We start from the raw sequence: 21,580 nt of genomic DNA, 5'->3' as shown, positions 1-21,580 counted from the left end.
TGGGTAGTGCTAGTGTTTCAGGCACAGGCCTCTGAGGCGGGCTGCAGATTCCTGTTTAGTTCCAGGGGAGCTTTGCTGGCATCAATGCCGGGCAGTTTCCTTTTCACTGCATGGAATGTATTTCAAGGACGCTCTGTGGTCTCAAGTGTTGCAGGGGCCGAAGTGTCCACCGTTACTCTGCAGCGGGGCTCATTTGGTACCACACCACCTGGGGTTCAATCCTGAGTTAAGTAGGTGGGAACAATTCCAAGACTGGGGAATAAATAAATGAAAGAAACATAGATAAGATATTCTTTTAAGCAGCAGATGCCCCCCGCAACCCAGATTCTTCATAAAGGAGGGGGAGCAGGGGATGGGGCACCCAGCAGTTGCACAGGACTCGCTCTCTTTCATGGGTGCCTCAAGTGAGTTCTGCTGCTGCTTTGGGGAACTTTCCTCCAAACCACCTTCAGCTGAATGAGAAAATTATATCCTCACCTACTCTGGGCTTCTAGTGGCAAAAACCCAACTCAAACTAGGTTATGTGGAAAAAAGGCTACATTGGGGATACTAAAGTAGCCCATAGAGCGAAAGGGGAGCTGACAACTGGTAATACAGGGACCAGGGCAGGACCTGGGTCTCCATAGACCACCAGTACTTCCTCATTCTCTGGCCTTGCTTAGCTTAGCTTCATTACTAGAGAGCAAAAAGCCTATTGGTTATAGTTGAAAAGTCCCGGGGAAGGGCTCTGATTGGTCCAGCTTCCATCAGATGCTCAGCCCTGGACCAATCAGTGTGTGGCCAGGGAGGCAGGGTCATGGAGGAAGGGGCTGGGGGCAATCTCCCCAAAGGAAATTAAGAAAGCAGTTCAGAAGAAGAAGGGGTGCTGGGCTGACCAAACAGTCAGTGACCCTTTCCCCTCATAAGAAACTCAAACTCATTCACAAAGCTCAGTGGCTGGCTGCCTGCTCTTCAGAACAAAAGGAAACCAACCCCAAGTCATGCTTCTTGGGTGAGAATAGGGGCATTATGGGAAATATCAGAGCATCTCAGATTGCCATTTTAGGAAAAGTCTTTTCATCTACAATTCCAGGTTTTTCCTCCAAAGGGCGTTGTAGTAGGTGTTTTTATCTTTCCACTTCACAGACAAGAAACTGAGGCCGTAAGGTTGTCCAGTGAATCAGGACCAGAACTCAAATCACAACTTGGGTTCTTGACTCTGAGGTCCTGTACGAAGTTTCTGCAGGGCCTGAGGAGGGACATAAGCCTGGCTCCAGGCCCTGAACCTCACTCTGGCCTCTGTCCAGGAGGGAAGAGGTTCTCCAAGGTCAGCCTGTCCATCCACAGACATGTGCAGAGTGCTCCCTCTGGGTCAGGTTCAGAACCAGATGTTCACAGTCTAATGCCCCCACCCTCCAAGTAAAATCTAATGACCACACAAGGTGGTGAGTGCAGTGGGAGGAGGGCACCCGGCCTGAGTGGGGAAGAGGAGGACATGGTCAAGGGAGGTTGTCAGAGGAAGCGGCCAGGGGTAGAAGGGTGAGCTTGACAGGGAGAGAAGGGGTGGAAATGCATTATGGGTCATGGGAGCAGCAGCTGCATAGTCACAGAGACGTGCAGGAGCGTGGGATCGCCTATGTCCTGACCCCAGGAGCAGCCAGGCCTCTGCAGTGAGTAATTAAACCTGCTCATAACACAAAGCTCTCCCAAGGTCAACTCCTGTCCTTCTGTCTCCTTTTAGCATCAGCCTCATTATCCCAGGTTGATGGGTTTACTTCTTGCCCTCTGTTCCACTCACTACAATCTCTCGCCCACCATCAGGCTCCTGGTACAGTCCCGGAAGCCCTGTGCCCAGGAGATGTTCCTGACAACAGGCTCTGCCTCTGTTTCAGAATCTCGGCGAAGGGCCATCTTTGAATACCACCGTGTGGAGCTGGACCCCAGCAAGGTCACCAGCAGGTCGGCCGTGGAGTTCACCCCCTTGCCAAGTAAGTAGGGGTGGTTCCCACCGACAAGGGAAGGCGGTCTAGGACAGTAGTGTCCTAGAAAGAGCCTTGGAGTCAAACAGACTGAACGCCGTTCCCAGGCCCAGCACTGGCCCCTGCGGGGGTGTGGCCACCTGACATCTGTGCCTTCATTCCTCATTCGTCACCTGGGCCTAACACCACCTCCCTCCCAGCTCTGACACTAACTGACACTCCTTAGGGCTGGGGTATGGTTTGTGCTTGACAGATGACAGCTATTGTTATTAGCACATAATTGGAACCCAGGCAAGATGTACCTCTGAGAACTTAGACTGAGCCCCAGGAAAAATAATCCAGGCGCTGAACCGATCCACAGTTTATCATTGTGTTTTCCTTCCAGGAGGGTGATGCTGGAGCCCTTGGGCAGGAGGCCATAAAAGGGTTTAGCCAGCAGCTCTCCAGGAACCCCGGGCCCTGGGCCTCTCCTCACTCTGTACCCCACTCACCTACAGTTGAAGGCACACCATGGCCAAGGCCCTCATTGCTGCTGTGGACCCCGCAGGGTCAGGGTCGGGTGCTCTTTAGGATCTGGTCGGAGTAGCTGGGGAGACTGAGGGAAAGGAGGACTTCACTCCAATTCTTGTATTTTTTTAAAGGGGGTTTTAATTTCATCTTCTGTCTCACAGTACCTCCCAGCTTCTGAAGCCATGGCCTTTTCCCTGCCCTCTGGGACATTTCTTGTTGGCTTCCCCTGCCCCACCCCCTTTCCTCTTCCCTGGAGGATCTGGGAGTAGGGAGTGGGAAAAAAGGCAAAGGAAGGTTCTCGAATGTTAAGCCACATGTCTTAGTCTGGGCTCAGCATGTGTCCTCCCCTGGAATAGAGGAGGGACCCAGACACCATGTGGTCACAAGGTTGGGACACCTTGCAGATCTCAGCCCGACCCCCACTCAGTCACCTTCCCTCTAGGCAAGAAAGGCCCGGGGCCTAAGAACCCATGGTTTCTTAAGAACTGGTGAGAGCAAACCTCGGATCCTAGGACTTGAATAAAACTTCATTTATGAGCAAGGACATCCAAGGACAGGGCTGACTTCCCCAGGCGGAAGAAGCTAAATGTCCTGGGAATGAGTTTCTGGGACACTGTTTGTACATGTAAGCCACTTTCCACCCCTCCAGTGAATTTTGTGAGCATTTAATAGCACGCAGGACATCTAAAATGCAGATGAGAAATAAAGGTCAGTGGGTTTTATGAACACCCCATGAGGCTCCCAGGGTTTGATTTCAGTTTAACTAGAGCCATTTAGGGGCCTCCAGAGTCACTGGGAATGGCCAGGCCAGGGCTCTCAGACGGGTGCAGCTGTTGGGGGTGGGGGCAGTTCTACCAAGGCTCTGATTGGAGGCTCTCGGACGCCAGTTAGTTTTGTCCTCATAAAACTGCGTCCCCCAGCCCAGGCTCTCTCCCTTACCTTTGAGTGGGAGAGGTCTTGTCCAAGGTTATTCCAAAGGTGTGGATGGGCTATCTCCAAGCCATTGTACTCTGTGGCTGGTCCCTCTTCTAGAAGAGGCTCATGAGAAGGTAGTGTGGGGTGAGAGTGGGTGCTGGGGCAGAAGGACCCCACAGAGGCTAAGAACTCAGGTCCTCTGCTCAGATAGCCTTGGTCCACATCCAGACCTACCCCTCTTAGCTCAGTGATTCTCCAAACCTCATTTCCTGCTTCTGTATGATGAGGATAAAAAAGCATCTATATAGCAATTCAGTAAACATGTTAATCATCTCCCACATGCTGGGCACTGTTCTAGGCCCTCTGGATACATAAGGGAACAAAACAGCCGGAGCTCTCATTCTCAGGCCAGGCCACTTTCTGCTCATTTCCAGCCCATTGCCTTCCATCCACCCTGTCAGACCTGCAAAGACCTGGCAGACAAAAGCACATGGTGCCTACAGTCAGTCCCTCCCACAAAGCATCTAAAGGTGACCACGCTGAGACCACGACAGCTTTTCTCCCACTCACCAAGGGCTGGTTCCCAGCTCCTATCTTGTTGGGGTCCATGGAATACAAATAGATTCCCTAACTAATGGATTGTGGTAGAGTCCCATGAAAACTCACAGAGGGAAGAAATGCGTGTGGTGTTTATTGAACGGGTGGTCGCTTTTCTGTAGTTAGCTGTCACCTCTTGATGCTGTCAATGTGTTCTGTTCAGCTGCTCATCAGACGAGCCCTTTTATTGCAGCTTTTCCGGGTGAGGGCCTGTCTGTCCTTGTGATAAATGCATCGGCTTTGTGGCAGCTGGCTGCCACTCAGAGGTCATTCTGGTTCACTTTAAGTGGGTGGCGTTCAATCGCAAGTGAACCACTCTTAAAATCCAGCCCCTGTACCTTGTGCTCCCCTGGCCCTCTCTGCTCTTTTTCCGTGGCAGGTGCCAGAAGGGGTCCACCCACCCCCTAGCAGTCTGCTGCCACTAACTTCTTTGCTCTCTACTGACTATACGCTGCCTACAGGGTCTCGCCTCTCCACTCTGCCCAGCCTGTTAGTGTTCTGGCTGCTCTTGAGAACATGCCTGGGGCATGTTCCTCCCAGGCCTCTGCATAGGCGCCCTTCTGATTAGACTTTGCCCCTAGGAGCTCTGCCGGCTCGCTCCTTCGCCTCTCTCTGTCTCTGCCCCAGACTCCTCTCCCAGAGGCCTTCCCCAGCCTCCTGAAGAGAACACATCCCCACAGTCGTGTGGCCTCCCTGTTCTGCTCTATTTTTTTCACAGCCCTTCTCCACACTAGAAACCTAGTGTAGATTTGTCTGTCTGTGTATGCCTTAGCCGTCTCCTCCACGAGACTGCAGGCTCCGTGCGGGCAGTGCTTCCGTCTTTTCCTGTTCACTGATGTGTCTCCAGCACCCAAGACAGTGCCTGGCCCATCAGGTGCTCAGCCAATATTTATTGAAAGAATGAATGGATGGGCGGATGAGTGAATGAATACCTGATAGGAATGTTGAGAGGAATGAATAAGACCACAGTCAATAACACGTAGCATTCACTGGGCTCACCACGTGGCCGGCACTATTCTAAACCCTCTCTAGGTATTATCTCATGTCATCCTCTCAGCAGACCTGCCAAGCAGATAGCAGCGTGATCCCTCCTGTATAAATGAGGTATGGAGGCACCAAGGGGTTACGTAACTTCCCAAGTAAGATTTAAGCCTGAATGTGCAGGGATGCCCACACGCCCCCTGGGGTAGCCCCCTTGCCAGAGAGGACAAAGAAATAATGGAATTATATGTCTGGTTTACTCTCACAATGGGACACTCGGACTTTCCTGGGAGGAGGAGAGTGAGGAAGTGGAGAGAGGCCAGGAGCAGGACCCCGAGACCACCCCTTCACATGGACCGAATGTCAGGGGTGGGGAATGTGTGCTCTGCCTGGGGGTCAAACCAGGATATCTTAAGAAATCGTTTTCAGTGATTATAGACACAAAAATGTATTATAAACATTAAACTTGCTAAGAGACTAGATTTTAATTGTTCCCACCACATGAAAAAATGATAATTATGTGACATAGTAGAGGTGTTAGCTGCAATAGCAATCATATCACAATATAACTCTTATCAAATCAATATGTTGTACACCTTGAACTTCTTCAATATGTGTTAAATATATCTCAATTTTAAAAGAGTTCCTTTCAACCCGCTAATAGTAGGCAATGGCCCGGAGTATAACTTCCCAGACTTGGCGAGATCCCTTTGTACATGCTTATAGTACCCTGTAATTCTCCTTCGTAAACCTCATCAAAATAATAACCATGTGGTTATCTTTGTTTGATTATCTGTTTAGTGTCTGTCTCCCCATATGACCACAAGAAGGCCCAAGGAGGCAGGGACCAGGTCTTACTGCTGAATCCCCAGCATCATCTCAGGATCTGAACCCCCCAGGAGACAGAAAGTAGGAAGGGGTGGGGGGAGACGGAGGAATCAGGGCTGGACTCAAGTGAGGGTGGTATTAGTGACCTCTAGGGTCCCTGCTAGTCAGAGACTGCATAGTCCAGTAAGGACTCAGCATTCAGGAAAGTGGCACCTTTTGGAGGCCCATGGAGGGCCAGATGTTAAGGGGCCACTGCTTCTCTCTTGCAGCCTGCCTGCAGCATCGGAGCTGCGATGCCTGCATGTCCTCGGACCTGACCTTCAACTGCAGTTGGTGCCATGTCCTCCAGAGGTTTGTGCCCAGACTGACCCCCTGGTTCCCTCAGGCAAACTGTGGAGGAGGGGCAGAGGCCCTGCTCCTTGCCTCAGGCCTCCTTGCCAAGATGAAGGTACCTCGGGCCAGTTCGCTCTGACCCTTAGGAGAAGGAGGTCACAGAAGTGAGTTACCTCCTGAGGCTTGTGGCCAATCAAGGTGACTGTGTGGCAGGGCCCCTGTGACATTAGGCTCCTAGAGATTCCAGGTACTGCAGCTCCCTCCTTGCACCCGCTGGAAAGGGTTAGTTCACCCTAGGGCAGGGCTTCTCGGAGAGGTCCAGAGTTTGCTAGCATTCCAGAATCAGCCAAGGCTCACAGATTCCTGGGACGTGCCCCAGGCCCCTGTATCAGGATCGCTGGGAGAGAAGCCCAGAATCCTGCATTTCAACACAGTGCTGTATCTGCTCGCAAGCGTGACATCTGCCTGCTCAGTGACTGGGAATGACCCAAAGACCCATTGCTGTTGGGTGAGAGCCCCATGGCCCCAAAACACCACCTCAAGATATTTCTCAGGCTGCAAAACAGGGTTTCCTCAAAACCAGGGGTGTGGAAATGTCAGGCATCTATGGGAAGTTGGGGCAAACAAAGCTGTGTTTACTTGGTTTTAGAAGCAGAGAAAATTCTGGATGAAATGCAGGTTCAGGGATAAAGTTCTTAAATCCAGCTCATCTTCCACTCCTTGTTCTGAAATCATTTCCTTACAGATGAGACTCAGAAGTTGAGCCCTGTTCTCCTGGCCACGATAAGTAAATGGCAGAGGGAAGAAAAGAATAATTTCTCTGGGGACTAGATCTCCCAGGAGAGTGTGATGCTCTGTGACCTCCAAGAGCCTTTAAGGCAATCTTAAAAATTAGAAATTATGGTGTCCCTGAGTTCCATGCAGCTGTCACACATCTGTCAGTGTTTCCTTTGCTCCTTCCCAATATCCTGGCATTGAAATAGAAGGCATTGCCTTTACTGGCAGCCTGACTAGCACACGGGACACAGTTCCCAGCTGGGAGGAGAAAGAGGGTCTCATCAGGACCCTCAGGTGTTCCTCCCACAGCTCTTATTCATTCAGTTTGTTTTCCCTGTAAAATGGGCTGGAGTTATGTGGTTGAGAGAAACATGGGTGAGAAACACACTTATTTTAACTCCTTAAAAACCAAATGGTGTTTTTGCAAAGTGTTCAGAGCCCTTCACATGAAAGGCACAGAGCTTCCAAGAGAATATACACAGGGTAGACCTCAGGTTGGTTTTTTTGGGAGTGAAGGCTTGCAGCGTGGTCCATCTTGTACACTTTCAAGTTCAAGAGCTACCATCTCAGCATGGAGAGCTAATCCAGATGACCTCAGATGAGCCCCGGAACCCCTGGGCAGGCTGTCACCACATGACTCAGCATCCAGCAACAGCTGAGCCATGAAAACAGTAAAATGGGTCAGATGAAAGCAAACCCTCGCGTTGACGCAGCCCCACTTAATGCATATACTCAGTCCCGGAAACCGTGCCAGTCTAATGAGGGCTGGTCAGGTTCGGGGAGGGCAGGGCCTCAGGTGTGGGCACCGCCTTTGCTGTGGTAATGTCAGCTCCAGGACAGAGGAGCTTCGTCAGAGTTTGCAAGGCTGATGTAATTCTGGAAACCTCCGGTTCTCAGATGCCCATGGGCCTGAGCTCACCCCAGCATGGTTCCCTCTTTGCCAGCTCTCTGAAGCCTCAGCTCCTACTAAGAGCTGAATCCAGGTCTCTAAACTGTCAGAGGGCAGGGTTGGTGCATTAGAGCAGGCCAGCATGCCCTCTCCCACCAACAGCTGCTGGGCTCTTGGCTAACCCTTTCCCCTCCACCGGCTCTGCCCTCTGCAGCCTCCCAGGGCTTCCCCTCCCTGCCCTGGGGCTGGCTCTGATTTAGGCAATTTCACTTACCATGGCACATGTTTTTCTGTCATCCCACATTGCCCCCACTCCAGAGTTTAAGGATGACCTTAACTCCAGGATTTGGCTCAGGAAATGAGGGGCATAATCCTTGCCTTCCGTGCCATTGTGAGGGTCCCGTGAGATGGTGCAGGAGCAGCGTGTGGCTGGGGCAGCTCCTGGCATTCAGGAGGCACTCCATAAATGGCCATTTCTTCTCTGGATCTGGGTTGGTTGGCTCGGGGCTTAGAATGAGATGCTCTTAGACCTATATCGAAGCCTCAGTCCTTGAAAGAATCACTGTGGCCTAAAAGAAACTTTAATTCCCATCCCCCAGTAGAGACCCCGTCCTCCAGCCCCCACAGCAACGGACACAGAGAGCTGAGGAGAGCAGTCTGGTTGGCTCTGCTGCAGGAGTAGCAGGTTGGAGCATCTTCAGAGGGAAAGGCTGCCAGTCCCTGGAAAGCCTCAGCCCTCAGCCTTACCAGGTCTCGGGCAGATGCGCAGGCAGCTGCTGGTCCAGAAAGTTAACTCAAGTTAACTAGACATGAATTCTTCCTCAGTGCTGGTGGCGCGTGATATTATTTTTCCCATGCAGATGTCCCTGCACTTGAGCAGGGCTTGATGGATTCCTCTGGCACCAGAGAGTGAAGATCGGAAATTTGATCACGATGCCGTGGAGAACATTCTCTGGTTCCTCCTCATGCCCCCACCCCTTCCCTGGGGAAGTGCTCGGTGTTTTCCAGCCCCGCTGAGCTGCACAAAGTCCCAGGGAATGCTGGTCAGCCCATTTTTAATCCCTCCCAGCCTGTGGCAGGACCCTCACTTCTGCCCTTCTGTGATCACGCAGTGGGTGTTGGCTAAACCTGCTGATGTCCACCTTTGCCCAGCCTCTCCTTGCCAGTTCAGGCCCTTCCACAAAAAAGCGGTCTCGGTGAATGAACAAGTTTTCCCCAGATGAGACCGTGTATGTGAATTCCCAGGATTTTTAGCAATTTCAGGGCAGCCCCGAGTCAAGGGGGCCTGAAAGGTCATGAGAGGTCATGTAGTCTGTCTAGCCTTCTACACACACATCTGGGCAGGTGAAGCCTTCATCCTTGGGAGCTGGGTCAGAAAAAAGGTATGGATTTCACAAACACCTTCCCCTCCTTCTGGAAAAGGACTAGATGGGGCAAGAGGGTAGGACTCCTGATTCCACAGCTTCCTGGTGCTGAGGGCGCCTGCCCATGGTCTTGGGGAGCTTGACCACCTGAGCCCTGGGAGGCTAGCCCCCTCCTCACTATCATGGGAGAGCTGTTGCTGCATGGGGGAAGGGAAGAGGAGGGCTTCTCTATCACTCTCCCCTCCACACACACACACCTCTGACCTTGGTTCCCCCTGCAGATGCTCCAGTGGCTTTGACCGCTACCGCCAGGAGTGGCTGTCCTATGGCTGTGCCCAGGAGGTGAGAGGCTTGTGAGCCAGGTTGTGGGAAACCAGCTATCGGCAGGTCCCTTGCCTGGTAGCTTTTCTCAGGGTGTTTTTGGCTCTTGGTGAAATTGTCCCCTCCACCTGGGACTCAGATCCCCTGGGAGGCTATGCCCCTGGTGACATTTGTGAAGGGATTGCAACTCCAGCCTTCGGGCTTTTGAGGGTGGCAGTCATCTGGAAGTAAGGAGGGTTGTTCCAGGCTCCTCCAGTTTAGAATCCCATACAGGTTTCTTCTCACTACTGACATTTTCCAGAATGCCCCACACTTTGATCCTGGGTGGGGAGCGTCCTGTTGTCACACCTCATATTGACATACGTGTCACCCATGTGTCCTTTCCCCTCCCTTCCTCTCTCCACCTCTCTGGCAGTTCCAGTGCACATCATTGCATGCTGCCCTACACTTGCTCTGATTTAACCCTGACATGGCCCCAGGAGCTAGGTGCTGGTGCCCCCACTGATAGGAGTGGGGAACTGAGGCTCAGCGAGGCCTGCATCTCACAGTTGGTAAGCTTGAGAAGGTGCCGGGCCCCAGATTTAAACGTAAACCCCCAGACCCTACTCCCGGGCACCCATCCCCATGTTTTATTAGTAAGGCTGGATGAGCTGTCTTTTTCTGGCCTTGAAAGAATCTTGCCCAGCAGCTCACTTCTGACATTGGCTGTTGGTGAATGTACAGATTTGCTGTATTTATTTAAAATTAGCATCTCTGCTCCTTACTTGAGTAAGGATTTAAAGCAGTAGACACGTCAATTGCCCTGTAAGATGAGATGCTTTCAGGATCAAGTGGAAGGCTTAAAGGTATTCAAGGCACAGCTTCAGGTAGATCCCCATGCTTGAACCATGCACCGGAATCTTAAAGTTTCTGGCCGCCGAGGGTTGAAAGTGTCCCTGCCATCCTCACCTGGGTGACATGCCCGTTGGCGGGGTCTCTGACCAGGGCAGCTCTGGGTCTGTCTTATAGGCAGAGGGCCGGACGTGTGAGGACTTCCAGGACGAGGACCACTACTCATCTTCCCCTGACAGTTCCTCCAGCCCCTCTGATGGAGACCTCAGCACCACTTCCTCCTCCTTCCTCTTGGACAGCCTCACCACAGAAGGTAGCAGCAGGGAGGAAGGGAGAGAAGCCATGGGCAAGGCTACTGGCCTGGAGCATCACCACCTCTGACAGGGATCATCTCAGGGAAGAAGAGTTGCCCTGTCCTTTCACCGATGAGAGGCCCAAGGCTCAGAGAACTGGGTTCACTTGCTGGTGAGAAGCAGAGCCTAGTTTAGAGCAAGTGGACCCCACATCCAGGCTCTAGCCGCTGTGCTGGCCCACGTCGGGGCAGTGGGAAGAAGTTCCCTATGGTGAGGAGAAAAAGGCATGTCCAGCCAGGGCCAGGTGTTTTATATAATATCTCAGTTAATCTTCCTCAGAGAAGGAAAACTCTGACTCCAAAAAACCTCTGCTGCCTTGCGGCATACCTCTTCAGGGGAAAGGCTAAGGGAGTAAACCCCGACAGAAAATCCGGAGCCGGAGTCCCTAAGGCGGTTTGACGTTGTAGTCAACACCGGCAACTCCTGCGGCGCACCTGAAGCCAAGCTGTATTGACTCCGTCTTTCCCTTGGATCCTTCAGCTGCGAAGAGAGGGGGGGTCTGCTGCATGGGCAACAGCAGACCCTCCATATCACCCTGCCCAGACTCTGTAGCTTCAGCTCCACTGGAGAGGACACTCCAGCGTCATCACAAGATGTCGATTCAACACGGGAGGAGACAGATACCGTGTCACTCCCGAGTCGGACTGCACAACCATTCTCGGCGGTGCAGATAGACTCTTAAGAAGCTACACCATCGTCTCTCGAGACGGACGGCTGCCGACGACGACGAGTTAATCTTCCTAGCAATCCTCACAGAACCTGTGAGGTCTTATCATCCCAGTAGAAGAAATAGATGCAGTCTATACACTCAGAGGTAGCAGAAAGATTGCCTCGTTTTTCTATAATTCTCTTCTCTCAGCACTTATTCAGCTGGAGGGCAGAGAGTCCCACCTCAGAAGTTTCTTGGCTTGGGGAAAAATGGGACAACTGTAATAGAACAACAATAAAAAATAAATAAGTAAATAATTAAGAACTTCTGGGGCTGGGCTCCCTGTCCCTTCCACCTTGTGAGGCAGAGGGTCTGAGTAGGGCAGCTGTGTGCATCTTGATTGCTGCTGATCTCTCCCTGCCTCTTGAGGCCTGGCTGTCCCCAGAGGCTTCTCTGCCCTCCTAAGGCCTGGGGTGGATGGAGCTGTGGATCTCGCCAGAGGTCCATCCACCCGGAGGCACCTACACTGTCTCCAGAGCCTGTGTAGGCCCCTCCAGGACTCTGGCTGTGTATAAGAAATCCCTCTCTTATCCATTTTCAATACATCAAATCTAGCTTTTAGCTCCTTGCCTTTAGGCTAAGACTGAGAGACTTGTGGGCTCTTACCACCTCCCCTGAGCTGGACACCTGCTTGAAAGAGGCAAGTGGAAAGGAGGAAAGGAGCAAAGAAAGAAGTTACTATTTTAAAGCATTATTCAGCCACAGTCCCATTTTGTAGATACAGAAATGGGCTCAGAGGGGTAACAAAGGTTACTCAGGGTCACATGAAGGACATAAGTGGTGGAGCCTTTGCATTTCTAATGCAGCCTAGAGAACCAGAGAACTAGAGCAGCAACCCAGAGGATAGTCAGAGGAAAGCGAACAAATGAAGAGCTAACACTTGGCGGGGGGACTGACTGAGTGCCAGGTAGGGTGCTAATGTTGTGCACTCATTAATAGTCTTCCTAATGGTCCTGCTTGTTGATACTCTTTTATCCACATTTTGTAGAGGAGACACTAAGGCTCAGAGAGGTTAATGACTTGCCCAGGGTCACACAGCCCAGAAGAGATGGAATCAGGTCTCATCTGGCTCCGAAGGCAGCCATTTTTGCCCCTCAATCTCACTGCTTTTCTCACTGCTGCAAGAAATAGTAAAAGGTCTTCATGGACTCAGGGAACAGGGAAAAACTATGAAGGCCAAACAAGCAAGGTAGATTCATTGTCTCCCATTACTCCAGAATTGACCAGGAATAGCAAGTAGGGGGTTAAGGCCCCATGGGAGTGAGGGCAGAGCTCCTGCTGGTGCTAGGGGGCACTGAATAAATTGAATGAAAAAGAGCAGGAGGAGATCTTGCCCTCAGGGAGTTAATAATCAAGTCCAGGTGACCTTCCAATTAAAGGAAATTCCAGTTAAAAGAACCCCCTGGCCAGTCACCCCTGAGTTAACCTTATGTGTTTATTGAGAACATCCTCAGAGCTCAATGCTTAGGGATTTACCAGATCTTCAGGTGAGCCACCCTGCGTCACAGGCCAAAGGTGGCTGCAGTGGCTGTGGAGAGCCCAGCACACATCTGGGGACTGGATTCAAGTCTGACTTGAATTGTTCAGCTCCTGCCATGGTGGGCTGTCCCCACACAGAGGCAGTGCGTTCTTTTGGCCAGTTTGATTATGTGTGTATCTCCTGCCAGCCAGGAATGTGTCTCACTTCTGTGTGCTGTGTAACAGTCCCCCAAAGAAAACATTAATTAGAGTGAGGATGATTGTGGCTTCCTGTCATTCCAGTCCTGGAGGAGGCAGCAGAGATGATCAAGTTAAATCTGTAAGAGAAAACATTTTGATGATGACTTTCTGCACACCCGATTCTCAGGACATCTTGGCAGGAGAGGTTTCAGTCACCCTCTTGCCTGTGTGGTTACAACCTACTCATGGAGCCTTGTGGAGGCAGGCGAGGGAGAGTCCACCTCAGGGTACAGGGAGATGTTGTGAGCAAACGGGATACAGCACTTCAGCCAGAGGGACTGCCGGTGCAGGACTGAGCCAGTGGGCTCAAGCTGCTGGAAGGTGTGTGGCTAGGTGTGAGTCAGAATAACCCCTGAGTGGCAGCCAGCTGCCACAAAGCCCATGCATTTATCACAAGGACAGACAGGCCCTCACCCGGAAAAGCTGCAATAAAAGGGCTCATCCGATGAGCAGCTGAACAGAACACGTTGACAGCAGCAGGAGGTGACAGCTAACTACAGAAAAGCGACCACCCGTTCAATAAACATCACACGCATTTCTTCCCTCTGTGAGTTTTCATGGGACTCTACCACAATCCATTAGTTAGGGAATCTATTTGTATTCCATGGACCCCAACAAGATGGAAGCTGGGAACCAGCCCTTGGTAAATGGGAGAAAAGCTGTCGTGGTCTCAGCGTGGTCACCTTTAGTCACTGTAGGTGGCACCATGTCCTTTCATCTGCCAGGGGTAGGTGTGGACTGGGCCACAATGGATTTTCAATGCTCTAGATTTGAAACAAGTTGGTTCAAATTAAGTTAATTTTCCCAGTGATGGTTAGGGTTACTCTGGTCAGTTTTGATTAACCAATTCATTATTTTCAACTTGTTGTAACAAAATAGAGTCAGAGGTATGTTTAAATACCTTGTTTATGGAAAATCCTGAAGAAAATCTAGATTTCTGTCATGTCTATAACTTGCTGGGGGTGGTTTGTTTGTTTGTTTGTTGCTTTCAGTTTTTAGGGGTGCTTTTAAATTTTGATTTCTTTATAATTATGTAATAGTTAAATGATGATTTACATAGATCTAAAGTCAAGTCTACAAAAGCAAGTGTATTTTTAAAAGTTCAGTTTTTAGTTTTCTCTCCTCTTTCCCTCATAGAGAATCACTTTTAAATATTCTTATGGTCTAGCCTTCCATTATCTAATATGATATTTTGTTTTTGATATTTCAAAACTTACTGAAAATGAATAGGGATGTTATGTGCAACCCTGGAGTGTAACTGGGCTGGGTGTTGAGGAGGTCACAGTCTAGGGACCTGAGATGCGACAGAAATAGGTACCAAATGCAATGGGACACCGAGGAGGACACCCATGTGTCTTCCGGGAAGTGACAGGGCCAGGACTAGGGTGAGGTGAGTGAGCCACTGAATGCAGGTAAAAAACTTCAGGTGACACCCCTGCTATCCCCAAAAGCCATAATCAGGATAAATAATACTTTAATGCAATATTTGTAAAAACCGAAATGGATGCCAAAAATTCCATAATGAACAAAATATCAAAAGTATAGGTCAAGACAGGACCAGACCCTGCTTCACTCACCTCACCCTAATCCCAGCCCTAACCCCTCCTGCGGAGGGCAGTTCAGGGCTGGGTCTTCTGAAAGAGGGAGAGTGAACGGGAGGAAGGGCAAGCCCTGCGGGAGGAACAGGACATGCAGCCGCTCAGAGACACGTGAGCCAAGGGTGTCAGAGAGCCTTGGGCAGCCTGTTCCAACCACTGCGGCAGGCTTGAGTTGTGTGGTGCGTGACATAAGGAAAGAACACTCGGGGCAGACTGCAAGGGCCTTGAGCACCTGTGAACAGGGGGGAGCCAGCAAAGCCTTTAAAATGACAGAGACGGTGGAGGCGCTGGAGGGGGAAGAGGAACAAGAGGCATGCTGGCAGCCCTACATTGTGGACTGGTTCCATTTGTTCAATTTCAGTGTTTAAAGCAGTCACCTGCTGTCATCTAGAGCATGCTGCCAACATGGGACTCTTGCCTTCCTTTCCCCACATGACAGCAGGGAAGAACTGCAGGAAGGGTCAATCATTGGAACTTATTTAGGAAGCCACAGGACACACACTTTGAACTGGAGAGCGTGTGTTAGTGTGGAAATCTGTTCTCTGCCTCTTACCCTACGGGAGGTTTCCAGGCAAACCTGATCTTGTGACCTACTCACCTCTCCTCATATCCTTCCTCAGCTTCTCGCTGCCCCTTAGGAGAAGGTGAAAGGTCCTCAGCTTGGTTTTCAGACATCTGTGCCCCCACCCCCAGCCTCACTCTTGACATCCCCTGCTCCCATCCTCTCCACCTCCAACTACATGGAACTTTTTTTTTTTTTAAGATTTTATTTACTTATTTATTTTTAGAGAGAGGGGAAGGGAGAGAGAAAGACAGGGAGAGAAACATCACTGTGTGGTTACTTCTCATACACCTGCCAACTGGTGACCTGACTTGCAACCCAGGCATGTGCCCTGACTGGGAATCAAACCAGTGACCCTTTGGTTCACAGGTTGGTACTCAATCCACTGAGCCACAGCATCCAGAACTGAACTGCTTTTTATTTCTCAACTAGCCAAGTCCTTGCTGACTCTGGACCTTTGCCCATGCTCCTTCCTCCATCTAGACCCCTTTTCTCAGCCCCATAACTCACCCCTCCTTCTTGTCTCCCTTTGGTGAGGCCCCCAGTCAGAGCCCCGTTAGGCTGGATTTTAATTGTCCGTCCATCCATCCCACCTGTTAACTCCCTGCTGGCAAAGGCAGTGCCTACTGCCAGTGCTCAGTTCACAACTGACAATAAGTATTTGTTAAATGAATGGACACGAGACTAGGAAAAGTTGGCTTGTTCATGGCCTTCTACCATTACACGGCTGTGTGACCTTTGAGCAAGTCAGTTCCCCTCTCTGTGCTTCAGTGTCCTTGCCTCCAACAAAGGTTTGAACTGAACCTCCCTAAAGTCTTATCCAGACCTAAAGTGACAAAGGCCACAATGGTTCCACTAATATTCCATCTTCTTTCCTTTCCTTTTGAAGATGACACCAAGTTGAATCCCTATGCAGGAGGAGACGGTAAGTACAGAACTGCCTGCCCCTCTTCGCCAGACCCACTGCCTCTTGGGCCCACCCCAGAAGAGGGTGCAGCAGTCACCTGGCCTCTTTGCTTTCGTTCTGAGGGGGGCAGGGGGCAACAACAGCAGCCTGAGCGTCCTAGACCTCCTGCTGGGTGGGAAGGCAGGGGCTTCTGGGCACAAGTCCCCTAGATTGAAGAAACATGTGTCTATATCTAGATACTTCCTATCTCAGTCAGGGACCTCCTGCTGTTCTTCTCCCGTTGTCTCTGCTCACGACTACCCACCACCCTAAAATGAGAGAGAAGAGGAAGTAGGGCTGTGCAAGGGCAGGCACGGTGGTGCCAGGCCTGTGGCCCTCGGCCTCTTGTCCCCCTGGGCCTCACAGCGAGGGGTGGAGGCAGCTCCTCCACATCAACTTTCCTTTGAGTCCCTACCTGGGTTGGCAGAGAGTATGCAAAAGTTGTCCACCACAATTTTTATAGGGTGCCAGAAGGTGAGATCCCCTGCCCCAGGATTACCTGGGAGGCCAGTCTCTGATGAGATGGGGCAGCCCCACCTTTCCTGCCTTTTGCGCAGAGCTGGCTCAGGCTCCGCTTCAAACACTGCAAAGGGGAGGCGGAAGTGCTTCCCACTCCAGGGCCTGGGAGGTCTGGGCTTCCAGCAGGAGAGAAGAGGCTATCAATAGAGCACAGAGATGAAACTGTTACTCTTCTGTGGGCAGTAGGTGTGATTGTGCATGTGTGTTGCAGAGTGTGGGTGCAAGGCAGGGGGGGGGGGTGCAGCTGGGCCACGTTCCCGGCTCTGTACCCTGTGTTCATTGGCCCAAGCCCTTACCATCAGATCACCAGGGTCACTGCAGGCTGCTGGCTGGCTGATTGCCAGTCAGGGGAGGCCAGCTTGGAGGCATGTCACCTCAGTCCTCCTCAGTCCTCCCACCTGTTGACACATAGAGGCACAGACCGAGCACTGAAATGCCCAGGGTAATTTACCTCCAGGGTTGCCTCTGCTTGCAGAGGAGAGGGATTGGGGAGGGCAATGATTTTGGATGCATATGCAGCATCCTTTTAAAAATCTCCACCCCCGCCCTGGCTGGTGTGGCTCCGTGGATTGAGTGCCAGCATGTGAACAAAAAGGTCGCAGTTTATTCCCAGTCAGGACACATGCCTGGGTTGTGGGCCACATGCCTGGGTTGCGGGCCAGGTCTCCAGTTGGGGGCGTACAAGAGGCAACCGATCAATGTATTTCTCCCTCTCTTTCTTCCTCCTTTCCCCTCTCTCTAAAAATAAATAAATAAAATCTTAAAAAAAGAAATCCCCACCCTCTGTTGACTCCCATCCCACCCACTAACCATGTAAATAAGATTAGATATTCCTGTTGCTTACCTGCTTATCTGTCTCTATTTTATTATCTCCACATCCCTTTAGGGTTGGGAGAAGAAGCAAATAGCTAGCTCAGTGGTATCAGGAAGTTAGGCTTCTTAGTGGCTGGCACTGACTGTGTCCTTGGACAAATCAACTTCACCTCTCTGTGTTTCCATTACCTCAGCCACACAGGAAGGGTGGGACTGGATGAGCTTCCAGCTTAACAGTCTATGGAAATACTCAGTTTTCTCCTTGGGATATATTTCAAGTGGCTGGGATGTTCTCAGAGAGTGCCTGCTGGTTTATTAGCCTGCAGAGGACCTAGCTCGTTTCTTTTATTGAGCTCCTATCACAGGTTGGCCTTTTTTTTTCTAAGCACTGAGGACATAGAGGTGAGTAAGACACTGTCTGCCCTCCAGGAGGTCAGAATCTGGTGTTATAGACTATGACAGGTAAAAATACGGTCATTTTGCTCTCATAATACCTGACATTTATTGAGTCGTCCAAGATACCAGCCATGGTCCTCAGTACTTGACAAGAATTATCTCATTTTAACTTCACAATAACCCCAGCAGGTAGTTATTATTACCCATGTTCTACATAAGCAGTAACTGAGACACAGAGAGGTTAAATGATTTGCCCAGGGTCACGCAGCTAGTAAGTGGCAGAGTCTAGATTTGAATCCAGGCAGCCAGATTCCAGCTCCCAAACTCTTCACCATCACATAACCTTTGTGAATTCCTTCAAAGTATTTATGTGGCATGGGTTATCAGAGAGAACTTTTATAAACCTTATTCGATCGACATTTGGGCAACTCTTAAGTGATTTTTAAAAAATTGATTTAAGAGAGAGAGAGAGGAAGGGGTGGAGAGAGAAAGAAAGAAACATCAATTTGCTGTTCCACCCACCTATGTATTGACTGGTTGATACGTGCTTCAAGCCAGGATTGAACCCATAACCCTGGAGTATGGGATGATGCTTCAACCAACCAAGCCACCTGGCCAGAGCAACTCCAAGTGATTTTGAAAAACCACCTGAACCATGCCAAGAATGTTAATGCCATGCTCATGATTCCACCCACTCCAACCCCACCTTGTCATTGTTTTCATAAGTAGACTGAAGTTTCTGACAGTTTTCATCTCTGGGACTTTGTCAGAACCCAGGACTTCATGGCCCCACCTTCCCTGCTGCCCTGCAGCTGCCCTGCACTAACACTGTCTCCACAGGCCTTCAGAACAACCTGTCCCCCAAGACCAAGGGCCCCCCAGTGCACCTGGGCACCATTGTGGGCATTGTGCTGGCGGTCCTCCTCGTAGCGGCCATCATCCTGGTGGGGATTTACATCAGCGGCCACCCCACTTCCAATGCGGCGCTCTTCTTCATCGAGGTCAGCTCCTCCCTCTGCTTCTGCATTAGTGTTTCCTTGGCCACTCAGTACCTGCTTCTCCCGATCTCATCCCTCACCTGCCACATGCCGGGCTCCCGTTCCCACCCGAGGAGCCTTCATTGACTCCATCCGGGCACATCTCACGCTGGCTAGTGCCCTTTTAGTCCCCCACCCCTGGGGTTCTGCCCCTCAGAACCCCTCCTGCTCTCCTGTCCTTTCTGCTCCCCCATTTGTGGAATGAGGCCCCAGGGCAAAGAAAGAAGGCCAAAAGTGGTCACATGGCCATGTAGTGGCCATGCAGCCAATCTCTAATGATCTATGGTCTCTCTTGGCAAGAGTCCAGCCCTGGTATTTATTGAAACCCATAATGGGACTGAGGTCTCTGCCTCTTTGCTGTGTGGGTTTTTTAGATTAGAATCAACAAACCATAATAATAATGAGTTGCTTCCTCTGGGAGCTTCCACTGAGGATGCCACCATTTTGCATGTCTCAGAATTTGGAAGAACCAGCCCAGGGTGCAGCATGACAGTAAGGCCCAGCCCCCTTCCCTGTGGGCCACAGAGCTCGGCAGCTCCTGTCCCAGCCCCGCTCTCAGCTTCTCACTGGCTCTCCTCAGTCTCCTTTATAGGGTGTATGAGCCCAGTGACCTCATTACCCAGAGGCCCAGGTGGTTCCTCTTTGTTTACACTACCCCTGTTTCTTGTGAATCCTAACCAGTCATTTTTGAACCTTAGCCTATCTGGTATCTATCCCCAGCCACAAGGATGCTAACAGGGTTCTGAGGCAGGCCAAAGAATCTGCATTTTCATAAGCTCCCCAGCTGATTCTGATGTAGGACCTGTTATCTTGGCTTTTCCAGAGCCTTCCAGATCATTCCGTCTCTCACCTACTTCCTGACTTTCCACTGTCTCAGGGCTCCATTCTGTATGTTGCTAAAGCTTCATGTCTTGTGGCCCTCACATCCCGGCAGGTCTCCCAGCAGTAGAGGGGTCACAGCAGGGAGTCCTCTGGAGAGAGGGGCCCTGAACTTCATCCAGCTCTCAGTAGGCCCCCTGTGCCCTTGTAAAGAGAGTCTCAGTGCTCAGCACTGTCCCTGGGGGATGGTTCCCAGTGGGTGAGGTCATGCCTGCTGACTGTGGTCTGTGCCCCTGCAGCGGAGATCTCACCACTGGCCGGCCATGCGATTCCGCAACCACCCCAACCACTCCACCTACACAGAGGTTGAACCCTCGGGCCATGAGAAGGAGGGCTTTGTGGAGGCGGAGCAGTTCTGAGAGCACCAAGTCGTCCCTTGGAAAGGTAGGACAGAAGACCCAGTGACCTCAAACAAGACAAACCGAAACAAAGCGGAGAAGTGATTTTTCTTGGCTTCCTCTGAACATACCCTGGCTGGGAGATCGGACAGTGGTCTGAGGTGCAAAGCTACAGTGTGGCCATCACACCCCAATATTGAAGCAGGGGCAGAAAAGCAACCACACTGAGTTTTTCAAGGAAGGGGTCTCCCCTTCTGGGGTTCTCAATGGTCTACTCAGTAACTGGCCCAGAGGCCCCCTCCCACTTGGAGATGACCAGATGCCCTGCTCCTGGTCACTTCACACCCCTGCCTACGACACAAGAGAACTGAGCTCTTGACTGGGGCCACTGCATTCCAGGGTCCATAGACTCCAGAGCTGGTCCTCATGGCTATGGATTCGGCACATTCAGCCCCTGCTTCAGTGACTCCAGAAGTCTAGAGGAAGAGTTCTGGCCATCTGTCAAACACAGGTACAGCCGCTCTAAGCCTTTTGTCAAACTGACGAATGGAGGAAAACCAAAGGAGGGGAAAGGACTTGTGGGGACCATTGCATCTTTAGGCTTTGCCCTCTCAACTGGCCCTTTCTGCTGAGAACCAGTACTTCTGTGTTGGGTGTGGGTGCAGCCCGTTTATCCCGGCTGTGGCCCAGCCTTGGCCAGGCGAGCCATGAAGGGCTCTTTAGTCCAGTGGCACGTTTGGTGTCCATTGTATTCACTGGCCTTTTCCTCTGTCAGTGCCAGCAAGGACCTCCAAAGGTAGAGCTTTCCTGATTCCTGTTTTTCCTCCTTCAAGCTGGATTTTGATCACCAGTAGAGAGATACAGGGTGGTTTGTGGAGACATAACCAGCGGGAACTTCAGTTGGAGTGTGCTGAGAAGCAAAGCCACCGGAACCACTGGGACAGAGGACGCTTACACGAAAAGGAGGGACTTGCTGTGTAAAACCTGGAAAATGGCTCCCATCTCCCAGCTCTGCTGGAAGTTTTGGGGGCAGAGCTTTTAGGCCCCCAAACTTAAGCTGGTTTGAAGGGCATTCTGTCCCAGAGATGAGTCAGGGCTGCTTCTGCAGAGCAGTTAAAATGAAAATCTATAGCTCACCCTCTTCCAAAGTAAAAAGTATCAGCAGTAAATAAATGGAATATCACAGTCTCCACTTAGTCAACCCTTTTATGCATGTCATTGGGGACACTGCAAAGGAAGAAGTTAAACTACCCGCCCTCCTGAGGTGGGAGAGGGGGAGGGGACTTCAGGAGTCCACAAATAACCAGACACACACAGTCAAACACTTGACAGGTGGTCTCAGCACCCCATGGTTCATCCTTGGTAAGGACATGAATGACAGCGCAGGAAACATGCCTGACCTCAGCC

General features: G+C 51.0%; 1 protein-coding gene across 3 annotated transcripts in view; it reads left to right on the top strand.

Annotated features, from left to right (window-relative positions):
- The window catches only part of PLXDC1 (plexin domain containing 1), a 62,562-nt gene extending 41,201 nt beyond the window's left edge, over nt 1-21,361 (top strand). Inside the window, exons 8-15 of one of the 3 annotated variants that reach the window (XM_090291771.1) lie at nt 1,872-1,967; nt 6,059-6,140; nt 9,434-9,494; nt 10,482-10,617; nt 16,135-16,170; nt 18,760-18,920; nt 20,075-20,219; nt 20,573-21,361. In XM_090291771.1, coding sequence (XP_090147897.1) covers nt 1,872-1,967; nt 6,059-6,140; nt 9,434-9,494; nt 10,482-10,617; nt 16,135-16,170; nt 18,760-18,920; nt 20,075-20,194 — 692 coding nt within the window. In that variant the 3' untranslated portion in view covers nt 20,195-20,219; nt 20,573-21,361. Of the gene's footprint in view, nt 1-1,871; nt 1,968-6,058; nt 6,141-9,433; nt 9,495-10,481; nt 10,618-16,134; nt 16,171-18,759; nt 18,921-20,074 lie in introns of all 3 variants that reach the window. The other 2 variants (XM_090291770.1, XM_090291772.1) reach the window with 2 other exon arrangements.
- Nucleotides 21,362-21,580: the final 219 nt, after the last annotated feature.

The sequence above is a fragment of the Furipterus horrens genome, unplaced genomic scaffold, assembly GCF_987537825.1.
Source record: "Furipterus horrens unplaced genomic scaffold, mFurHor1.1.pri manual_scaffold_11, whole genome shotgun sequence".
NCBI lineage: Eukaryota > Metazoa > Chordata > Mammalia > Chiroptera > Furipteridae > Furipterus > Furipterus horrens.
This window is presented reverse-complemented; position numbering and strand designations above follow the sequence as displayed.